This window comes from Castor canadensis, chromosome 11, assembly GCF_047511655.1.
Source record: "Castor canadensis chromosome 11, mCasCan1.hap1v2, whole genome shotgun sequence".
Lineage (NCBI taxonomy): Eukaryota > Metazoa > Chordata > Mammalia > Rodentia > Castoridae > Castor > Castor canadensis.
In genome coordinates this window covers 106,494,282-106,516,286 of record NC_133396.1, presented here as the reverse complement: position 1 = coordinate 106,516,286, position 22,005 = coordinate 106,494,282, and the positions used below count along the sequence as shown (strand labels likewise).

The 22,005-nt window shown below is 44.1% G+C and overlaps 1 protein-coding gene across 1 annotated transcript in view; it reads left to right on the top strand.

The window, feature by feature from the left end:
* The window catches only part of Tdrd10 (tudor domain containing 10), a 35,454-nt gene extending 15,705 nt beyond the window's left edge, over positions 1–19,749 (top strand). The window contains exons 3-11 of the mRNA XM_020166139.1: positions 1,189–1,259; positions 1,873–2,029; positions 15,585–15,627; positions 15,954–16,041; positions 17,020–17,167; positions 17,422–17,567; positions 17,851–18,005; positions 19,481–19,551; positions 19,717–19,749. Coding sequence (XP_020021728.1) covers positions 1,189–1,259; positions 1,873–2,029; positions 15,585–15,627; positions 15,954–16,041; positions 17,020–17,167; positions 17,422–17,567; positions 17,851–18,005; positions 19,481–19,551; positions 19,717–19,749 — 912 coding nt within the window. The remainder of the gene's footprint in view (positions 1–1,188; positions 1,260–1,872; positions 2,030–15,584; positions 15,628–15,953; positions 16,042–17,019; positions 17,168–17,421; positions 17,568–17,850; positions 18,006–19,480; positions 19,552–19,716) is intronic.
* The last annotated feature ends 2,256 nt before the right edge of the window (positions 19,750–22,005 follow it).

Below are 22,005 nucleotides of genomic sequence, written 5' to 3'. Positions count from 1 at the left end.
TCTCTGGTCCTTACTTTTATGCCTCTGTGGTGAGGACAGTAATAATGTACATTTCACAAGGTGGCTATGAAGACCAAATAGAATAAGGTATATGAAAATACTTCATAAACTGAAAGTGCTAAGCACATAGTGCTCATTCTCACAAGTTGCTTGTTGCTCAGCATGTTGTAAATTCGTGTATAATAAACATTAAATATTTAAAAGTAAAGCAAATCAGAAAATTTGAATTTAAATGCAATATAAACATGAAGCCCAAGAAAAAAGAGTTATACATAATACATTTCTGTTTTCCTCTACCAACGAAGTGACTTTAGATTGTTGAAATCTGCTTTTAAAAGAAGATGGTATAAATATACATTATCCTAAATCTGGGTTTTCCTGGGAAGAATGAGTTTTCATTATGGCTGTGAAGTTTCACAACTGTAGCGTGCTGGTGGGGAGCTAAGGAAGGTGGAAGAGTCAAGGTGGTAGGAATTGAAGTTGCTGTGGCCTGAGAACCATCACAGTGGGCACTGGGCAGCACCTGTGACCTTCAGGGAAGCACCTTCAACAAGGTGGGAACAGAAGCCAACTGCTAGCAGTCAGGAGGGAGTGGGCGGGGAGGAAACAGACATTAGGTGGAGACTGCTTTCTATAAGTTTGGCAGAAAAAAGAATAGGGTGTAGCTCCAAAGGACATCAGAGTAGCAGAAACATTATCTCAAAAAAGCAGGTTGGGAAGTATGAGGACTGGGGCTCCCTTATGGGAGGCAGCCTGAAGGCAGACCCAGAAAGGAGTGGAGAATGGCACAGAGACCACATCCCTGAGCTGAAGAGGCCAGGCTGCGATGGAGAAGGATGCTGCAGAGGGTGAAAGCTCTGTCCCTCCAGATTTGTGTTCAGTACCCATCCTGTGTGTTTCCATAGCATTGGATGTCTGTACTTCCTTGTCATGGAATTTATCGTCCTGTGATGAAATGGTCTGTTCATGGGTAGATCGTCTTATCCCCACCCAACCACTGAGCTGTTCTTGTCTGTTTCTGTGTTGGCAGAACTTAGCACAAAATCCAGCACACACAGCACAGAATAGATTGTCATTAAGTACATATTCAACTGAGCATCCATTAGCAGGTTGGGGACCTAAGACCTCAGGCACTGCTTGTAAGTTATGTCACCAGCTGTCTTTCCCTTTAAACCCCTGCTGTTGTAGGAAGAAATTCTCTACCTTCTAAAGGATTACAATCCTCTCCACGTCTGCAGAATCCAGAGTGGCTGCAAATGGTAATGAGTGTTCTTCCTTTGTTTGCTTTGGGAAGCAGCTCCTTTCCTCTGCCCATTTTGCTGATGCACTGATGTTGTGGGCTAGCCCAGCAGCTCCCAGGTCCACACCCACTGATTTGGCAGAGTAACATCTGGGAAACCCCCCCTTTCCATATTTAACCCTCTGGCTCAGCAGCCAATTCTGTCTTCTCTATATAACTCTTATTCAGAAGTCCTGAGACTGGGGTTTATTTCTGCTGTGTCCTTGCTCTGTTTCCTGATTTGTGATAGGTGATTATGCCACCCTCAGACTTAGTTGGCCCTGAAAAGTGGACCTAGTCCTATTTTTCCTTTCTTATTTTCAGGGCAGTAAAAGTGGGGCAGGAGTTTTAAAGAAACCCATAGCCATACCATGTATAGTGATAGAGTCAGCTCCTTTCTTCTGGTTCCCAGAGACCAAGCATAGTCCTGAGTTTGGATATGAGTCTGGCCTGTCTGTGTCTTTGGAGCATCCCGTCCAGTTGCTGCAGAGAAAGGACAGGAGACTTCTGCAGCTCAGGCCTCGTGCCACCCTGCAGCTCTAGTCTGCTCTTGAGCCCAACTCAGAGCTGCCCTCTCTCACCTTCCTTTTCAGCTTTGCATTTGTAGATTTGGGCTCTGTGGAGAAGGTGGCGCTTGCGATCCAGGAGCTGAATGGTAAGCTCTTCCACAGGAGAAAATTGTTCGTGAATATAAACAAAAGTCTCCCCAAGAGGACCCCCAGTGTGGCCAAGTGGCCCCAGGAGCTCTCGGTAGGTGTTTTGGTCTCTCCATGCCCTGGTCACCTGGTTTTCACTCCTCAGAGCTTGACAGGCTTTTTTTCAGTTCTCTCATCATCCTCCCATCCAGTTTCACTGTGGAGGAAGGAGGGCTTGGATGAATTTAGGGAACTTTCATGGCTTTTGACAGTCAGGAGCAAGATTGGGTGCCGAAAACTTGGAATTTTCAAGGACAAAAAGGGTAATGAGGCAGTTCATTCATGCCTTTTCAACCTGGAATATTGAAATTCAGGTTTTTGCTTGTTTACTATGGCAAACATTAATTGTGTGTCTGTTTGCACAGCCTGTTGTGACTGCTGGTGTGAGGTGTAAGACAAAAGTGGATAAAATCTGGTCCCTCCTGGCAGGAAACAAACATTGCCAAATATGAGGTATGGGGGGAGGTGAGTGGGAGGGCAGTGCCTAGAGTGAGCAGAGAAGGGGAGGTCCATTACTGACTTCCAGGAGCTTCCCTCAGAAAATTGGCCCATTTTCAGTATGGAGGGATGAGCCCTCAGCCAGTGATTCTGTTTCAAAGCCTGAAGTGTTAGGGGTTGACCTGGTTCTACTTACGGAAATCAGGATGCAATGGCTTAAACCTGTTCGCTATCTGCTTTTCTTTCTGGTGGAAGAAGTCAGAAGATAGGGAGACCAGGGTTGGTGTGGGGTCCTCATCGTGTTATCAGGTTTCCAGGCTGGGAAAAGGGGAGAAGCAAGGGTGAAAAGGTCCCTTGTCCACTCCCAAGGTACATCTTCAGAAGCCCGACACTGCTGTGCTTGTGTTCCATTGGGTAGTACTGTAAGCCCCGGCTTCCTGTGCATAGAAGCTGCAGATATGGTCTTTAAAGACAGGCACATTGTTTTAAGCTTTGGGTTCTGTCAACAAGGAGAGAATGCATATTGACAGGCAGCTACCAAGGTCAGCCTCAAAGCTGGAGAAGTTGGAGGTAGGTGGAGAAATGGGTTGGAATTACAAGACTGTCTAAAGTGGCTTCTCTTGCTAGATCCAAACTGCTTCTCATCCTTTCTCTTCAAACTCTGCTCTTAAGAAGGGAGACTGTCAGATTATACCATTCACTCGCTTTCTTACTACAGTCATCTACTATTCTGTCTGTTAAGCCCTTGCATCACAGAAAACAGCAATGTCTAGCTCACTTTCTCTCTGATCATCTCTGAGATTCAGTGTCCATGTGGATGACTCTAAGAGTCCAGCCACTTACAACACAGACTATTATATTTTTCATGGTCTTTTCTTCTAGTTTGTCTCAGTTCCCTCATTTCCCTCACTGTACTACAGACCTTATTATTGCTAATAACCAAGCATCTCCAAAATACCCATTTTAAGGGTATGCTGTATCCTTATCTATGAAGCTCCTTTCTCTAGAAAAGAGGTTCTCAAATTTTAACAAGCATCAGAAGCCTCTGAGCAGTTCGTTAAAACAGCTTGCTTCAGCACTGGGGAGGCTGAAGCAGGAGGATTGGGAGTTCTAGACCAGCCTGGGCTACAATAGCAAGACCTTGTCTCAAAAAAACTGAACAAACATCAGCCCTATCCCCAGAGAATCTGATTCAGGATGTCTGGGGTGAGGGTCTGAGAATTTGCTCCAGCTCAGGGCTACTGGTCCTGGGACCAAATTTTGAATAGTGTAGCTCCAGAGGTCCCAGTCCAGTAGTTGACACATTGGCATACATTGGAACCCTAAGTCCAGGGACCTCCTCCATTTTTTTTTTTTTTTTTTTGGCTGTACTGGGGCTTGAACTCAGGGCCTACACCTTAAGCCACTCCACCAGCCCATTTAAAAAATTTTTTTTTTCTTTTTTGCCAAGGGTTTTTTTGAGATAGAATCTCACGGAACTATTTGCTCGGGCTGGCTTTAAACTGCAATCCTCCTGATCTCTGCCTCCTCAGTAGCTAGGCTTATAGGTGTGAGCCACCAGCACTTGACTCCTCCCATTATTATTATTATTTTTTAACTATTTAGTCTTCTCTGTATTTTCTCACTTCTTCCTTAGCCTAGATTCTATGGTCTATAACTATCTTAGTCCAAACCCCATTACTCCCTTGCCCTTTTCTCACTAGGTCATATCTTGTGAAACCCCAACCCCTAGTTGAATGCAGTCCTCTCCCTATTCTGAAAGTGTTTTCTGAGCCTCCTAAGATCCACACAGCCCTGTTAGTGGGCTCAGTGTACATGTGACCACAGGCTTTTCCATGCTTCCATACCGACCTATCCTGGAATTCACAAATCCTTGCTATTGCTGTGTGCAATCTGCTCTTATCCATCCAAAGAATTTTTTATTTAAAGCTAATACACTTTTCAACCCCCATTTGATTCTATTTTCCCATTTCTTTCCTGAAATCTTCCATCTTTCCACCCGTTTTGTCTCTTCTAGATTCTTTAACGTGTTTATGATAACTATTATGAAATCATTTTTTTGCTAATACCAGCATCTGGGTCATTTGTGAATCTGCTGCTCTTGCTATATACCCCTGATTATAGGTAAAAAATTTCAGATTTCTTTACAAATACAGTAATTTTTGTGTATGTTGCACATTGTAGATGTGATATCATGGAGATTTTATATAGTGTTATATAATAGTGTTGAATTTTTTCTAGCAAAGATTAAATTAGTAGCATGTCTTTTATCCTATTAAGGATTGGGTTTTTTATCATTGTGAGGATTTGAGCCTTACTCTTTTTTTAGCAGCACTAGAGTTTGAACTCAGGACCTCATGCTTGCTAGGCAAGTACTCTACCATTTGAACCACTCTGCCAGGCCTTTTTTGTGATGAGTTTTTTTGAGATAGGGCCTCACAAGCCATTTGCACAGGGCTGGCTTCAAACTGCCCTCCTCCTGATCTCTGCTTCCTTACTAACTAGGATTATCAGAGTGAGCCTTCTGCACCCAGCTGAGCTTTTCTCTTGAGCAAAGGCCTTTTTCCTGCAGCATGACTTTTCTAGGGTCTCAGGTGAGCCTTTGGGGTGCTTACCAAGGTCTCTCCCTTCTGGGAAAACCATTGTCTCCCCAGTACTGTGAATCCCCCAGTATGTAGTTCTCTATGGCTCCCTCCTGACAGCATCTGTTCTTCAGGCCTCCCAGAATGTACCCTGTATTTGAACTGTTTGGGATTCAGCCAAGGAGATGAGCCCCTAGATTCCTGGGACTTCTCTGTGGCTACTTCCTCTCTGGAACTCTGTTCCACAGATTTCCTGTCACCTAAACTTCTGTTTTTGCAGCTCAATGAGACTGCCACTTTCTGCTTGGATTCTGTTTCCCTTTGCTGTGGTTCGGAAAAAAGTACCCAGGCAAAAGGCCAGAGTGAACGTGGAGCCCATGTACTCTCCTTTCCTTGGGAAAATTGCCTTCTGCCATCCACCCTCTGCCAACTATTATTGTTAGTTTTGTGCTGGACATGGCTACTTCACATATTTTGTTCAGTTTCAGAGGTGTTTGGGATGAAGAGTTAAGTTCCTCCATGGCAGAACCAAGAACTAGGGTAGTGTCCTGGGTCTCACTTTGGGCCGGATGTGGTTTCCTAGGGGCATTTCCAAGGCTTTTCTATTAGAAAGAAGTCACCAAAAGATGAACATAGAATCCCAGGAAAACACCATATGGATCAAAGAGCAAAAATCATAACAAGAGTTTTAAAATACTTAAAACTGAACAATAAGGATGGTATGGAAAGTTTTGTGGTAGAGTGAAAGGAATACTTAGGAGAAAAGATTCAATCTTAAATTAGCAAAGAAGGTTGAAAACTAATGAGCTGATTAAAAAAGTAGATTAAAAGGTAAAAATAAACCAAATAGAGAGCAGATGTTATTGAAAAATTTAAAAATAATGCTTTAACACAAGGAATCAATAAAGCCAAAATTTATCCTTTAAAAAGAGTAACATTCCAGGTGCCAGTGGCTTACGTGTGTAATCCTAACTACTCAGGGGGCAGAGATCAGGAGGACTGCAGTTCAAATCCAGCCTGGGCAAATAGTTTGAGAGACCCCCCCCCATCTTGAAAATACCCAATTCAAAAAGGGCTTGGAGATATGACTCAAATGGTAGAGTGCCTGTGTAACATGTGTGAGGCCCTGAGTTCAAACCCCAGTACCACCAAAAAAAAAAAGTAATAAAATAGCAATAAAAAAGGAGAAAGGGATGCAAATTAATATCAATTTAAAAAGATCATAACCATAGGTCTAGTAGAGATTAAAATAAAAAATACTATAACAAGAATTCTGAAAACTCAGAAAAAAATGGACATATTTCTTAAACCTTATCTCTTTAGATTTTTATAATTAAATCTTTTATTTGAAAGTGCTAGGGCTTGAACCCAGGACCTTGAGCGTGCTAGGCAAATGATCTGCTACTGGATATTTAACACCCAGCCTAGTATATTGGGTTTTGTTGTTGTTTCTTTCTTTTCTTTTTTTTGAGACAAGGTATTTCTTTGTAGACCAGGCTGGCCTTAGACTCATGATGTTCCTGTATCTGCATCCCTAGTTCTTGAATCATGAGTGTGTGCCACAACAGGCTCCCAGCTGGTGTAAGAAGTCCTATAATTTTAAAGCAATTGAATCATAGCTTATAATCTCATCACAAAGAAAAGGCTAGGTTCATATTGTTTTATGTGCAAATTTTACGTCATCTTTTTTTTCCAGTGGTCCTTGACGTTGAACTCACTGCTGGTTGATTGCTAGCAAACACTCTACTACTTGAGTCATGCCCCATATCCTTTTAATTTTAGTTTGTTTTTCTCTAGCTAACTTTGCCTAGGGCTGGCCCTTGAACCACAGTTCTTCCGTCTCTGCCTCTGAGTAGCTGGAATTACAACTGTATGCCACCATGACCAACCCAGAAGTGTTCTTTTTTTAAGTATAGAAACAAGACAAGGATGCTTACCATCATCATTTCTGTTCATTACATACTGGAAGTTTTAGTTTTCAATATGATGAGAAAAATAAAGGAAAGAAATCTGTCATTATTTATGGACAGTGGACAATGTTTCTTTGCTTAGAAAAAATGAAATCTGCAAATTATTAGAAATACCTATAACAGTTAACAAGATAGCTCAATATGTAAGATCAAATATACCAGAACCCACTTATTTCTATTTACCATGAACAAACAACAAAAAATAATTTAAAAAAACTTGTCATTTAACAAGAGCATTTGAAAAGAAAATAAGATCACTAGTAATAAATCCAACAAGAGGTAAGCATGGGTTATATGGGGAAAATAATTGAATTTTGTTGAAAGTTTTTAAGGAACAGGTAAATAGGCCAAAAGCATTTTATGTCATGGTTGAGGAGATGAAGTAGGAGTTGAGTAATATTGCCCAGACAGTTCCAATCAGAATTCCCACAGTTTTATCAGGAAAAGAATAAGCTGATTCTAAAATGTATGTGGAAGACCAAAAGCCTCAGGAATATTTAAGACACTGCTTCCTGAAAAGGAAGATGAGAGACCTTGCCTTATTAGAAGACACTGTAGGACTGGCCTGAGGATAGACAGTTTGACAATAAAATAGAATAGAGCACTTTAAAAGAGGCTCAGGGGCATGCTGAAACCACTTATTATTTGGGTAGAGTTGGAGAAAAGATGTCATCTCAATAAATTGATCAGAGACAAACCAATACAGAAAAATAAGCAAAAATAAGTCCTATCCTTATGTTAGCTCATGTACAAAACTGAATTCTAGATGGAATATAGACCTAAATGTGAGAGAGAAAGCTTAAAAACTTTTAGGAAAAAATCATAGAAGAATGTTGTTAGCATTTCAGAGGAGGTTACAATTTGTCAAGGCAAAAAGTGATAGCTGAGAAAGAAAAGATGACCTGGGTACCAGTGGCTCATGACTGTAATCCTGGCTACTTGGGAGGCTGAGATTGGGAGGACTGAAGTTCAAGGCTAGCCTGGGCAAATAGTTCGTGAGACCCCTTCTCCAAAATTACTAGAGTAAAGTGAACGAGAGGTGTGGTTCCAGTGGTAGAACTCCTGCTTTGCAAGAGTGAAACCCTGAGTTAAAATCCCAGTTCCCTTCCACCCTCACAAGATGGGTGAATTAAAGACCTTCTCTTAGCTGGATGTGGAGGTGCATGCCTGTAGTCCTAGCAGTTTGGGAAGCCATGGCAGAAAGGTTGCTTGAGTCTAGGAGTTTGAAACTAGCCTGTTTATTTCAAAACAAAACAAAAAGTTAAAACCAAAAAATAACTCTCTAAATAACCCTCTCGGAACCAAGAAAGTCTCCCTCTCTTCCCCTTACCCATGGCTTCCCACATGGTCTTATTGAGGAGCACAGGCTGGCATAGAAGTCTAGATCCTCCTGCTTTAACTTCCCAAGTGCTGGGATTACAGGTGTCTGCTACCATGTTAGGCTGAGACCTTCTCCTTTTTGAAAATTAACATAAAAGATTGTAAATTAAAGCCTTTCAGAAACAAGGAGAATATGTTAATAATATAAGAGAAGATCAGGAAAGGGCTCAGCCGACTTTGGCTAGTGATTCAAATCCAGCCCACTACCCATTCTGCTGACAAGGTAGGAGTGTTTTAATTTGAGATAATCCTCATTTCACAAGCAGATGCAGGGAATAGAGATGACGTGTACTCTTTACCCAGTTTTCCTCAGTTACAACATCTTACAAAACAGTATCACAGCAAGGATATTGACATTGATACAGTCTAGATACAGACTATTCCATTTTTTGTTCTCTGGTTTTTGTTTCTGTTTTCCTTAGGCTTACTTTGGACCGGTTTTAGGATTCCATTTTCATGTATTCTTAGTGTTTTAAAGTGTATCTCTTTGTATGTCTTTTTAAGTGGTGGCTTTGGATATTACATTGTAAAAGCATAATCCTAGCTGGATAGGTGGTTCGTGCCTGTGATCCTAGCTACTTGGGAGGCGGATACAGGGAGGAGCATTGTGATACAAGGACAGTCTGGGCAGACAGCAAGACCCCATCTCATCCATATAAAGAAAATCCAGACTTGTTGGTGTGTGACTATCACCCCAGCTACACAGGAAGTGTAAGTAGGACTTCTACCCAGGCATAAAAGTGAGACCCTATTTGAAAAATGACTAAAGCAGAAGCACTGTCAGCATGGCCCAAGTGATAGAGTGCCTACCCAGTAAGCACAAAATCCTGATTTCAAACTGCAGTTCCCCACACACAAAAAAAGTAACAAAACACTAAAACATAATCCTGTTCGTTTTAAAAAGTTGAAGTATAAAAACCTTACATCCCTTTACTCTTTCCCTATTTATAATTGTAATTGAAACTAAAGATTTTCTTATGTGTGTTTAGAATTATATCAGAAAGTGTTAGTAATTTTTGTTTCACCTGTCATACAATATAGAAAACTCAGGAAGAGAAGGAAAGCCTGTTTATATGCCCATTTTTTTCTTAGCATTTCTTTTTTTTCTTTTGAGGATATAAGGTTCCTCCTTGTCTCATTTCCTGTTCAGAGGACTTCCTTCGGCTGTTCTGGGCAGCTCTTCTGGTGACAGACTCTAGTTTTCCTTCATGGGAGAGAGTCTTCATTTCCCCTTCATTCCTAAAGGATATTTTTCCTCTCCACTCTTTGTTCAGCCCTGGAGAAATACTGTGCCCTTTCCTCCTGGCCTCCGTGGTTGATTACGAAAAATACAGCTATTTAAATTATTTCCCTTATAGGCTAGGTATTGCTTGTTGCTTCTCTCTGACTGCTTTCAAAGCTTTTTTGTTTTATTTGGGTTTGGTTTGGTTTGGTTTTGGTCCTTAGTTCTCCAAATTTCAATTGTGATGTATCTGAGTTTCTATGTGTCTATGCTGCTTGGGTTCACCCACCTTTTTGAATCTGTGCCCTTTCCTCCTGGCCTCCGTGAATCTGTAGGTTTTTTTTAGTCTGCTTTCTCTCTGTTGTTCAGATTGCATAATTTCTATTGCTGTGTCTTCCAGTCACTGGTTCTTTTTTTTGTCCCCTGCATTCTGTAGTTGAGTTTATCTACTGAGTCTTTTCCATTTTTTGGATCAGAGTTCTTAATGTAAGACCTGAAATTTTGAAACTACTACGGAAAACACTTGAAGACAAAGGCATAGACAGTGATTTCCTGAATAGGACTCTTAATTGCTCAGGAAATAAGAGCAAGAATTGACAAATGGGACTGCATCAAATTAAAAAGCTTCTGCACATTAAAGGAAAAAATCACCAGAATGAAGAGATAGCCCACAGAATGGGAGAAAATCTTTGCAAACTATTCATCAGATAAAGGATTAATATCCAGAGTATATAAAGAACTCAAAAAATTGAACACCAAAAGAGCAAATAATCCAATTAGTAAATGGGCAAATGAATGGAATGGACCGTTCTCAGAAGAAGCACAAATGACTGCCTTCTCTTTGTCTCTCAGAGTCTTCTTACGGTGTACACGCAAACATGTGTGCGCGCACGCACACACACACAGGGTTTTAGTTGTATTTAGCAGAAGGAATAGGAAAAAACATGTCTGTCCGATCTTCCCAGAATGGAAGTTCTTGGAGTGGTTTTTACATATTTAAATGGTTAGAAAAATCAAAAGAATATTATTTCTGGACATATTGAAATTTCAGTATCAAGCAAGGTATGGTGGCCCACACCAGTAATCCCAGCACTTGGGAAGCTGAGGCGGGAGGATTTCCAGTTCCAGACCAGCCTGGACTACATGGCAAGACCCTATCTCAAAAAAAAGAAAGACATACATTAAGAGTATAGGGGCTAAGGTTCAGAAAGAGCATCCACACTGAAAGATACAGAATTGGGTGGGCATTCAGGAAAGTTCAGCCCTAACCAGATCAGTCAGGAATGAGGGTAGAGGGCTGTGGGCATGACTCAAATAATAGAGCACCTGCCTAGCAAGCACAAGGCTCTGAGTTACTCCCCACCCCACAAAAAAGAATGAGGGTAAAATATAATCTTGTTTAGTAATGTAAGGTCTCAAGAAATGTATGACTCGCGTACTTGTTCTCAGAAAGCCATGCAGGAATGTGCTCCAATAAAACAAAGCCGTAAACAACAACAAAAAGAGGGGGGATATCTGGGATCCAACCCAGGGAAGGAACTTCTCAGACTGACTGAGTGAAATCCTCAAATTCTCATCACGCAGCAGATGGTCTAGGACAGAGCAGAATGTAGGAGGCTCCAAGGTGGTGTTGGCAGGAAGAAAAACGGAAAATTGAGAGGAGTTATGAGGAGCCATTGTGGGAAAACTTACCCAGAAATTCAAGGAAATCTTAAGTGAATGAGGTGGAAAAAAGCATTAATTCCTGGCAAAAAGGTTACATATGAATAAAAATAATAATACATAACTTGATTCTGTAGCAGTATTTACATAATCACATAATCCAAACACTGACAGTTTGAGTCGAGAGCCGCATGATCAGATTTAAACGATTGACTTTTTTTAAAAGTCCCCGTTATTAGAGTATTAAGTATACTGATTGAAGTATAACGTACTTAAGATGAGCCCACTTTAAGTATGCAGTATGCATAATCACTATGATATTGGTCATAGTAATTCACACACAAATCATAAGATTCCCTCATGTCACTTTCCAGTCAGCCAACAATCCCTGCTTTTGTGGTCCCAGGCAAGCACTAATCTGCTGGCTGTGCCTTTGGGTGAGATTTATCATTCTAGAATTTCCTGTAGATGGAGTCACGCTACAGGTGCCTCTCTGTGTCTGGCTGCTTTCACTCAAGAGGAATGTTACGGGATTCAGCTGTAACAAAAACAATCAGAATTGTTTTTTTATTGATAAGTAGTATTCTGTTGTTTGGATGCACCACCATTTAGTCATTCACTCACCTTGATTTAAGTTGTAAAGGAACTCTCTAGAGCCAGAGAGGAAGCAGGAAGATGTGTCTCAGGTGGTCCAGGTAATAGATGGAAATGTCTTGTCACAGCATTTCCAGGGCTGTTCCCCAGACATGCCAAGCATGTCCCCATTGTTGGGCCTGTGGACCTGCTGTTGTCACCCTGAAGGCTCTTCTCCCATATGACTGCAGGGCTTGCTTTCTCACTTGATTCAGGTTTCATTCAACTGTCACCTTCTCAGGACTCTCCCTGAGACAGCACCTACTCTAGGTACTCTTCATCCCTGTCCCCGCCTTGTGTTTCTTAAGTGATACTTGATGTCATTCCTCACCATGGGCCTACTTAGTGTCTGCTGCCCCCATTAGAATGTGAGCTTTGGGAATGCAGGCATTTTATAAATATTTGTGAAGTAAGTGTGAGCTCTCTGTGGTCTGTGCCTTTCATCTTGTCATTTCTGTACCTGGCACATGGAATTGCAAAATGAGGATTCAAACTGTAAACATAAATTCTCACCAGAATGCTCTCCTCAGGTGGCCCTAGATGCAGTTCCCTAGGTAGAGACCCTGCTTAGAGGGTGGCAGTGACCAGACTTGAGGCACGACTCAAGTGGTTGGGAGGTCACCACTGTCTGGAGGGTCAGTGAGGCATCTCTGCTGAGCAGTGTGCAAAAACTCTGTGGGTGAAGGGGATTGGGTGAGCCCCCCTAAAGCCTCTGGGCTCTGACCTTCATGTGTCCTGTGTCTTCTTTCCCACTGCTTAGTCTGAGTAGGTGATTCTAGGACAGGCCAGCTCTTAGAGCACTTGGCCAGTTGGTAGAAATGTCCCAGGACAAAGTAAGGAGGTAATTAACAGCTGTTGATTGACCTGAGGGTTTCCGTGCCAGTAGCAGCAATAGAACGTAATTAAGATGGGCTGTTTTGGCAGCTATTGAGATGAGCCTTGGTCTCTGACACTTCCATGTGGCCACTTCAGTGTTATAAATACATCCTGGATAATGTGCCTACTGTGGTATTGGATGATAATTATGCAGAGTTTCCTCTGAAATTTAATTTCACAAACTGTCAACATGGGCTTGTATTTATTTCTTAAGTCATTAGGGACTAATAATTAGACCCAAAATGGTTTAAAATGTTTCTGTATTAGTAATTATTTTTAGGTGAAAGCTACTGCTGGTCACTGGTTGTTGAGGTCAGTATTTAGAACTGTCTGAAGAGATTCTAAATTCGAAGAACCATGCGTGCTTGGCGAGAGGAGGGCAAGTTTTAGCTTTAGCATGTGGCTCTGCTTTGTTGCAAGTAAGCAGGTGACGGGAGCCAGAGAGATTTGGTTTGCGTCTCACTGACTGACCCCTGTAGCTAATTTCACTGAGGCCTCTCTCTTATGTTTTACTGTGCAAAATGTATTTGAATCCAGCAGAAGGTGCCATTGCCTCCTATTCTGCAGATGCAAACACCGAGCAATTCACCCAAAGTTATGCAGCCAATTAGTTCTGGAACCAGGATTAGAGCCCAGACTCTAGTACCCACACTTTTAACCATTCTGGCATATTGCTTTTATTTCTTAACCACCTGCAACATGCCATGTTCTGAAGATGCTATCCCAACTAACTCCTCACAGCAAGGCAGGTGTCATTCATGGTATAGAAGAGGAAACAAATGCTTAAGGAAGAGTTAAGAATTTTCCCCCATCATTTCTTGTTTCATTCATTCACTTAACATGTATTTACTGAGAACTTAGTATGTGCCAAGCATTTTCTAAATCCTGATGTAGCCTCAGCAATCAAGATAGTTGTCAGAAGGTAAAAAAAATGGTTCTTATTCTTGTAATGCTTGCATTCCTGTGAGAAGAGATCTGTGAGAAACAAGAAAATTCTAGATAATAATAAGTGTTAGGCACAATTAAAAGATGATGTGATGGGGCTTGAGGGAGGCCCCTTTTGTAGGGCAGTGACATGTCAGTTGAGAGCTGGTTGACAAGTCAGAGCTGGCCAGGTGAAGGCTATGGGAAGAACATTCCAAGCCAAAGCAGTGCTTTGAGTACCCACGGTGTGAACATGGTGGGGAGGGTAGAGTGGGCAGAGGGAAGGTCAGTGGGAAGAGAGGGGCAGGTCAGGGTGGGCTTGTTGAGCCAGGGTGGAGGCTGAGTTTTGTTTATGAGTACTATGAGCAGATACTGGAAGATTCGGTTGGGTATAATGTGATCTGATTTTTGCCTGCAAAAGATGGTATTGTCTGCTGGCAGTTGGACTGTGGACAAGTGTGGCAGTGAGGAATCACATTTGCTGTCTCCCTGGGAAGAGATAGTGTTGGGTGGTAGGTATGGAGGGAGAGAAGAATGTGTGCATTCAGGGATGTTTGGAAGACGACTAGTTTGGCTTGCTGATGAATTTCATGTAAGGAGCCAGGGGGAGATGATTTTGACTCTAACCACAGTAGATAATGTTGCTGTGCACTCACACTTAGAAAAGGTGGCTGAGACAACTCAGAGAGGGTCTGTTTTGGACACACTGAATTTGTGCACTTCTTAGCTTTCCCATCAAGTGGACATCTTCACCTTTGAGTGGAAAGAATTCCAGAGAGTGATTAGAGATCCAGTTTGGGGCATTCATAGTGAATTATGTACCCAAAACCATGGAAGTGAGGATATAGGAACACGTCTAGAGAAATAAGTGTTTCTAGTAAGAGGATATGGTTGGAATACTGCCAGTAAATTCAGGTCAGAGAAGTAGCTGTTGGTTTTGGCAATGTGAAGGCCATTGCTAGCCCTGTGTGGAGCCATTTCTAGGGAGACCGTGAAGCAGACAGTACTGCACACTTTACTTCCAGTGAGGGGAGCAAAGAAAGGCTATATTAGAGGCAGACGTGGGGCTCAAGTTGGGGTCTTTGTAAATACAGGTAACAGAATGTTTGTTTCCTGGTGGAAAGGGTCCAGTGAGTGAGAGGGTTCCAAGTGAGGCGAGGTACTGTAGGGCCCAGAGCCACAGTGGGAGCAGGCCACGGCAGCTGTGATAGCAGGAGACTGTCTGAGAGGGCAGGCATATGGGAAGGGGGTTGCAGTGCATGGTAAGATGAGGGACTTAACATCTAATAGCTTCCAGTTTTCCCGTGATGAAGAGGCAAGTTCATCAGGTTGGGGTTGAAGGAGACAAATGAATGGTACATTTGGAGAGGGAGGTTTATCAGGGGCTTCATGGGACTGTGGTATTGAGTATTCTCTGAGAGCCACTGGATACAAGGAAGCCACTTGGGGACAGGTCCCTGGGTTTAACTAGGAGTGGGGGGTTTTCAGGTGAGAACAAAGGAGAGGGGGATAGCACTGTGGGCTGGTGAGGGGGGTACAGTACTATAGGCATCCAGGCCTGTCTGTCCCCAATGTAGCTTTGCTTCCAGTATAGCTACTCCCATCTCTTTCCTCTTCCTCCCCCCAGAAGTGCCAGCAGGGTCAGGCAGACCTGGTTGGCCTCTGCCCCTTATATGGGGAAAGCTGCCTGAGGATGCACCCCTGGCAGCAGCCTCCCTCCCTCCCTTCCCTCTTTCTGCATATCTCTTTTTCAGGTTGGCCTGAAAAAGGTAGAAGAGGTGGGTTCCTGTCTCAAAAGTAGCTGAAGTCCATGTCAGCAGAGAGGCTGTTGCTGCTGTCTCCAAACCGACTTGGGATGATCCACCCCATAAACTGGTAAAATAAATGCTGCCACACCTGAGTGATGCCTTTTCTCCTCCCCAGGCTTTGGAGAAGTCTTCTGGTGAAGAGATTGCCCAGACTGCTGGTGAGATCCTGAGTAGCCATCCACATAAGATAGACTCTGACTTTGCAGCGCTTCCTTCGCTTCTCCCAGCATACTCAGGGTCACTGCCTCCTCCTCAACATCCATTCCAGCTTTGTTCCCTGCTGACCCTTCCTTAGAAAGGAAGTATCCCTTTCTCCTTTCTCTTCTCCCACGGGCAGTTTCTTAACCCAGATAAGGAGCTAAAGGCTGCGAAGTAGAAGGATGTATTTTCTTGGCCCATTTTAGGCTGCCTTGGAGGGCAGGCTGAGGCCTCATGGGGGATGGGACTGCAGTTCTCTCTCCAGGACTCGATCTTCGCTTTCTAGCTTGTACACAGCTCACTCCTAAGGCGTCTGTTGACCCTTGTGAGACAGAGAAACTGAGGGCAGCCTTTGAAGTTCCTATGGAAATGAGGTGAGTAAGGTGGCAAATAGTGAGGACAGCATCATTCCTTTCCCCAGAGGATGGGGCAGGGATAGTGTTGGATGGGGGGACTCCTGCATTAGACCCAGGTCTATGACTGTGAGCCATACTGGCATAAAATCATTTTCCACTTAACATGCTGTGATTCTCTTCCTTGAATGCCAGTAGGTGACCATGTCCGGCACATCATCTACTTTGCTTTTACAGTGGACACCATTCTTAATATCAGAGATACCGGAAGAGTTTGTTTGATTAGCATGTCTAGGACCAATTTTTTTTTTTCCCCAATGCTGCAGATCAAACCCAGGACTTCACACATGCTAGGCAAGCGCTCCACCACTGAGCTACACCCCCAGCTTTTTTTTCTTTTTAAGACAGAGTCTTACTGTGTAGTCAAGGCTGGCCTCGAACTCACGAGCCTCCTACTTAAGTATCCAGAGTGCTAGGATTACAGGTGTGCACCACCACAGGTGTGCTTGTTTTGTTTTTTGAAGCAGCAGGTTTGCCTTGCTAAAACCATGTGTGTCCAAAGCCTACTGGAGTGGCAGAATGAAGTTTTGAGATTGTGGAAACTCAGACAGGAGCTGCTTTGGGGACTGAAAGCACATCCCACATTGTGTGCAGCCACACTTGAGTCATTCAGAAGTTCCCTAGTCATTTCAGACTCAAAATGCACCCAGAAGGGTTCTTTGTTCCCCTCTCTCCCTGTGGAGGTTCCTGCAATGTCCATTTCCTCCGTTACACACCTTCTGGAACTCTCTAGGACCTGTGTCCCTGGCACAGGCCTCCTATCCCCTGCCATGCACTGTGTTGCTTGGTACTTGTCTTATTCCCACTCTTGGAATGGTGGGCACAACCTCTGCCCAGGGTGACTGGTCCCTTGGCCAATATAGCCTCTTGCAGGACAGGTGCTGGTTTGGTTTGGTCTTTCACTCACTCTCTTCCTTTGTCTCCTTGCTCTTTTCCCAGAGGATCTTTCCTGGTGCTGCTCCTGAGGGAATGCTTCCAAGATCTGAGCTGGCTGGCCCTCATCCACAGCATCCAAGGGGAGGCAGGGCTGTTGGTGACCAGTACTGTTCCTCAGACCCCATTTTTCTGGGCCATGCACATCACTGAGGTATGTGCTGATCGGTGGCCCTCGGGTTTCTGTGCCTTCTTCCTGGGGCAGGTATGGTGATGGGAACCAGTGGGTGGCAGAAACCTAGAGCATTTGCAGTCTGATCTCTGGCTTACATCTCGTACTCTTTCCCAAGAGAGCCGTTGGTTCCCTTGGGACAGATTAGTGGGGCTGCTGTGACAGGCAGCATCTGCAGAGACAGATGTCAGATGTGGGGCAGGCAGTGAGGCCCATTGTGTTTATACGACCCACAGACGCTGCACCAAAATATGCAGACACTATTCAGCACCCTGGCTGAGGCAGAGGAACAGCAACCCTTTCTGGATGAGTCGGCTGTGCAGCGAGGGGCTCGTGGTCTAGCAGAGCACCACCTGGGTGACTATGGCTCTGCCTGGAACAGGTGTGACCTGCAGTGTGTGAAAGTGGGAAATTGAGAGGTGGCAGGAGAGCTGCTCCTTTCCTTGTCTCCTCTTCTCGGCTCTGGCTCCTGTCCTGCTGCTTCCTCCACTGGGGTCTTCTCTGTTTAGGCTCCCCTCCCTGGCGGGGGGGGGGGGCGGTCCAAGGAGCAAAGCAGACTCACTGGTCCTCTCTGAGCTTCACCCTTCACACCTTCCTGTGGAGAGCTGCTGTACTTGGCACTGGTGGCCCAACTCACCTTTCTTTCCCTCATTCCCTCTGGCCAGGTGCTGGGTAGTAGACAGGGTAGACTCCTGGGCTGTGGTCATGTTCATTGATTTTGGCCAGTCAGCTACCATCCCTGTGCAATCCCTGCGCAGCCTGGACAGTGATGACTTCTGGACCATCCCACCTCTGACTCAGCCGTTCATGCTGGAGAAAGGTGAGATGTTTTCCGTTCCCTCTTGAGAGTCAGGGAGAGGAGATACTCTGCTTGTGTCTGCAACCTCAGTGAGGACTGGCCTTGTTGGTTCCTTTCAGTCTCTGTTCTTTGCATCTCCGCTCCCAGTTTCAGCATCTGCCCTTAGCAAAGCTGCCTCTTGAGTGTTGTTTTTCACACCTGGGCCCCACCATCCTGAGAGGAATGTAAGCTACTGCCCAAAGGCTTAGTGCTCTAAGAGGGGTTTGTGGGAAGGAAGTCCAGGTTTCCCACTCCTGCTTCTGCTGGAACCACTCAGCTAATACCTGTTTTATGTGCTTTGAGTTTTGTTTAAAATTTCTTTGGAAGAGGATTCTGCTGTAGAAGAAAACTCGAATTTGAGCTGTACCTTTAGATCTAGGAATCTACTGGGGACTCACTTTTCACATCCTGGGAATGAAGAGCCTTGCCCAGTCTGAAGGTTGGAGATAGGTTAAAGGATACTTTGGAGGGGGTTAGGAGAAGTGAAGGTGAAAACACACACACACACACACACACACACACACACACACACACACACACACACACACAAGCTAGAAAGGCATCTCCCAGAAGTATAGTGGAATGCTGGTGACCTTGTGCCCAGTGAACAGGGAGCACCACCCAGAGGGCATCACCAGTCATTGCATGAAGAGGATTCCTGCTGCTCAGCCAGGAGAGGAACAACCAGGGGTTCAGGTGCTTCCTGCTGTGGATATAGGAGGGTGGATTGTGGCCCTGAGGAGAAGAACCTCTCAGTTGCCAACCTCCCCGGAAGGCCACAGTGCCCACCTAAGCTGTGTCCCTCATCAGGGTGCTCACCTCTTAGGTAGATTTCAAGAAAGCTACCCCAGGGAGGATGATTTTCTTCCCTTTGTGGATGAGAAAAGTGAAAGGACCTTTCTCATTTCATGGCACAAAGATGGCATCACTGGGATGGACTCGGAACTTAAGCAGAGTCAGGTTCATGCCGACCGACAGCCCTGAGTTTGGGGGCTTAGGGGGAATGGCAGGAATTGAATTGGGGAAGACCTCTTGGAGAAAAGCAGGTTCTTGATGAACTCCCTGCCCTGCCTTGATGAGCACATGAGTGTGCTCATTTACCAGGGTAAACCCTCTGCTTTTAAATCTGTTTCCAGCTGAAACTCCCAGTCAAGTGAACATCATTTTCTGTCACCAGTAGAATTTCCCATTAGAGAACATAAAACCCAGATCCTCTGTAATTATTTTAACAACAATAATAATGCTACCTTCTTTTATATAGATTCACTGCCCTCCCTCTTCCCACCTTTTCAGCTTTTATCATCTTTTTATCCTAGCAGCAGGGAATTAGCAGGAACTAGCAGAGACTTGTTGGGGAGCTGGTCTGCAGCCAGAGCACTTTCCCTGTGGCCCCTGCCTATTGCTTCCCTCCTTTGCGGCACCATGTGTCACTGAGGTATTTTGTATTTGTTTTGCAGACATTTTCAATTCACATCAGGGTGTTCATCGAATCCTCAAAGGGAAAATCACTGGTGCTTTGAATTCTGAGGTAACTACATTTTATTCATCCCCACCATTGGGGACTGACCAGTGACCACTACCCAGACCTGGATTCTGTGGGTTTCCCTGGGATTCTCTTTGATGAAACTAACCCAAGGGGTTGGGAGACTGACTGAGGGTGATGCTTCTTTCCCACTGAGATCTTTTCTTCCAGGTGCATATCCTCAAGTTTGAAGAGTTTAAATAATGGGACACAACCAACGCATTTTCTCTCCTGCTTGCCTGCCTATCCTGTGTCCTTCACTCTTGAGGCCTTGAATGTAAAAAAGGCCAGAGTATGCCCATCATTGACTTGATTTCCATTTTGCCTTTACTTCCAGCTTATCTTTCAAAGAGAGAAAGGTCTTATTTGTCATTTGTCTTCAGGGTCCCCAACTTGGCAAGAACATATGAACCAAACCTAGGAAGTTTCCATTAGGTTGAAAGCCTGAGGCAGCCAGTATGTTTTTTCCCCAATGTCTTTTCTTTGCATCCCACAGCATGACATAAGCTGCCCTAACAGATGCTGGAGAATAGAAGGCCCCATGCCTAGTTTTCCTGGTGTTCCGTGTACAATCAGGTAGAACTTAAGTAGAGAACATTTAGCCAGTGAGCGATCATGCTGGCAAATAAATGTTGATATGTTTCTCATGTTCGGGGTGATTGATACTTGTTTCTGGCTACCCCACTACTGCCCTGTTCTCAAAAAGTGCTGCAAGATTGAGAAGCTGTTGTGAGTTTTGTGCTCACTCCTGGCTCTGCGCCATGTGAACCCTTACTGAGGTGTGGTGGTGACCTAGGTTTCTTCGTCTTCTTACCGGAGAGAAGAAAATTCTCTGTGGCATGGCCTTGTTTTCCTATGCATTGTAACTTTGTAAGAACCCTCAACATAAGGCTGTAAAGGTGTATGTTAGGTTTGACAAGAAAAATGGAGGATTCTCTGAGGCTAAATGACTTAAGTGGTAGAGCGCCTGCCTAGCAAGTACAAGACCCCAAGTTCAACCTCTAGTACTGCCTCTTCCTCCCAAAAAAGTAAAAAATTGGAAGGATTCTCTTAGATTGGTGTTACACAATTCACAGCAGCTGGCATTTTCCTTTAGGTCAAGTGAACATGAACCCATCATTTCTTTAAATAAGTTTATTAGAGCCAAACTATTTAAATAATTTTATTTGTTTCATCCTTTGGTAGATGAGAAAAATACATTACAAAATACATTATACAGAGGACAGCTCACAGTACACATTACTAAAAACACAATCTACATTCCAGCTAGGGCTGGTGAGAAGTTCAGAAGAAAGCCACAGAGGCTATGGAAACCAGGTTTCAGCTCTATGGAATGAATTTTCCCCTTGTGTTCCCCCTTTATCTCAGCCTCAGCATGTATTAGCACCCCTAATCAGGTGGGTGTGAGTATAGAGTTGGAGCAGCATTGAGTAGGACTGGTGAACTCCACCTAAAGCAGCAAGATGTTAAAACCCCTCAAAAGAAAGGGGTAGGGTGGAAAGAAAGGATGATCACGTTCAAATGATCTCAAAAGCATTACAGAACTTCTCTGGCTGCCTATACATGCCCAGGCAGCTGTCCCAGATCTGGATTTTCTAAGACTTGGGTCTTCACTTAGCCGTCCCTGGCCTCTGTCATTTCAATCTTTATCCAATCTGTAGGCATAGTAAGTCTCAACAATCTACCTCAGCCCAAAGTAAGCTTACTGGCAAAGAGATGCAGGCAGCACCCGCTATATGAAAGCCATGCCCAAACGTTTACAACAGCAGGTACATACAACACACCACCAACAGTTCAAACTTGGTACAGACTCCACCCCACCTAAACTTCCCTCCCCATCAGTTCCCCAAGCCTGGGTCTGGAACACAGGTGCATAGAACAACCCCTCAGAGCTAGCCATTTCCAATAGAACCCACCACAGGGGAACGGCTTGACAGAATCCAGTTCTCCAAGTCATCTTACTTCAGGGTATGCCCATCTTTTCTCCCGAAACCAAATGAAGCAAAAGATGGAAGGTGAGCAGAGCACACTACCATCCCATAGTAGTCAGGAGCCACTTTCAGAATGGATAGGAGCCAGTGAACAGTTGTAGCTCCACAGTATGTACTGTGACTAGAGAAGACCACATACACACTTAGGAGCCTGTTCTCCGTCCCCACTCGATTCATTTAAAAGGAATTCTACGAAGCGGCCTCTTTAGCCTCATTTTCTTAGAAATTTGAAAACTTGAGACTAGAAGTGAAAAGTAGTCGTAAGACTCAAGGTCATTTCAGGCTGCTATACTGTAATTTAGCAGGCCAGGCTCTGCCTTCCAAGGGGCACAGTTGCTGGCTGCTCCACAGATCTTCAAGAGGAATCTAGAGGTATGCCAATCAGGTGCTTCAGCTCATTTCTCTTGCACTAGCAGCAAAACAGTCTCTCATCACTACCAAAGCACGGTGGGCTGGCACCCTTCCCCCA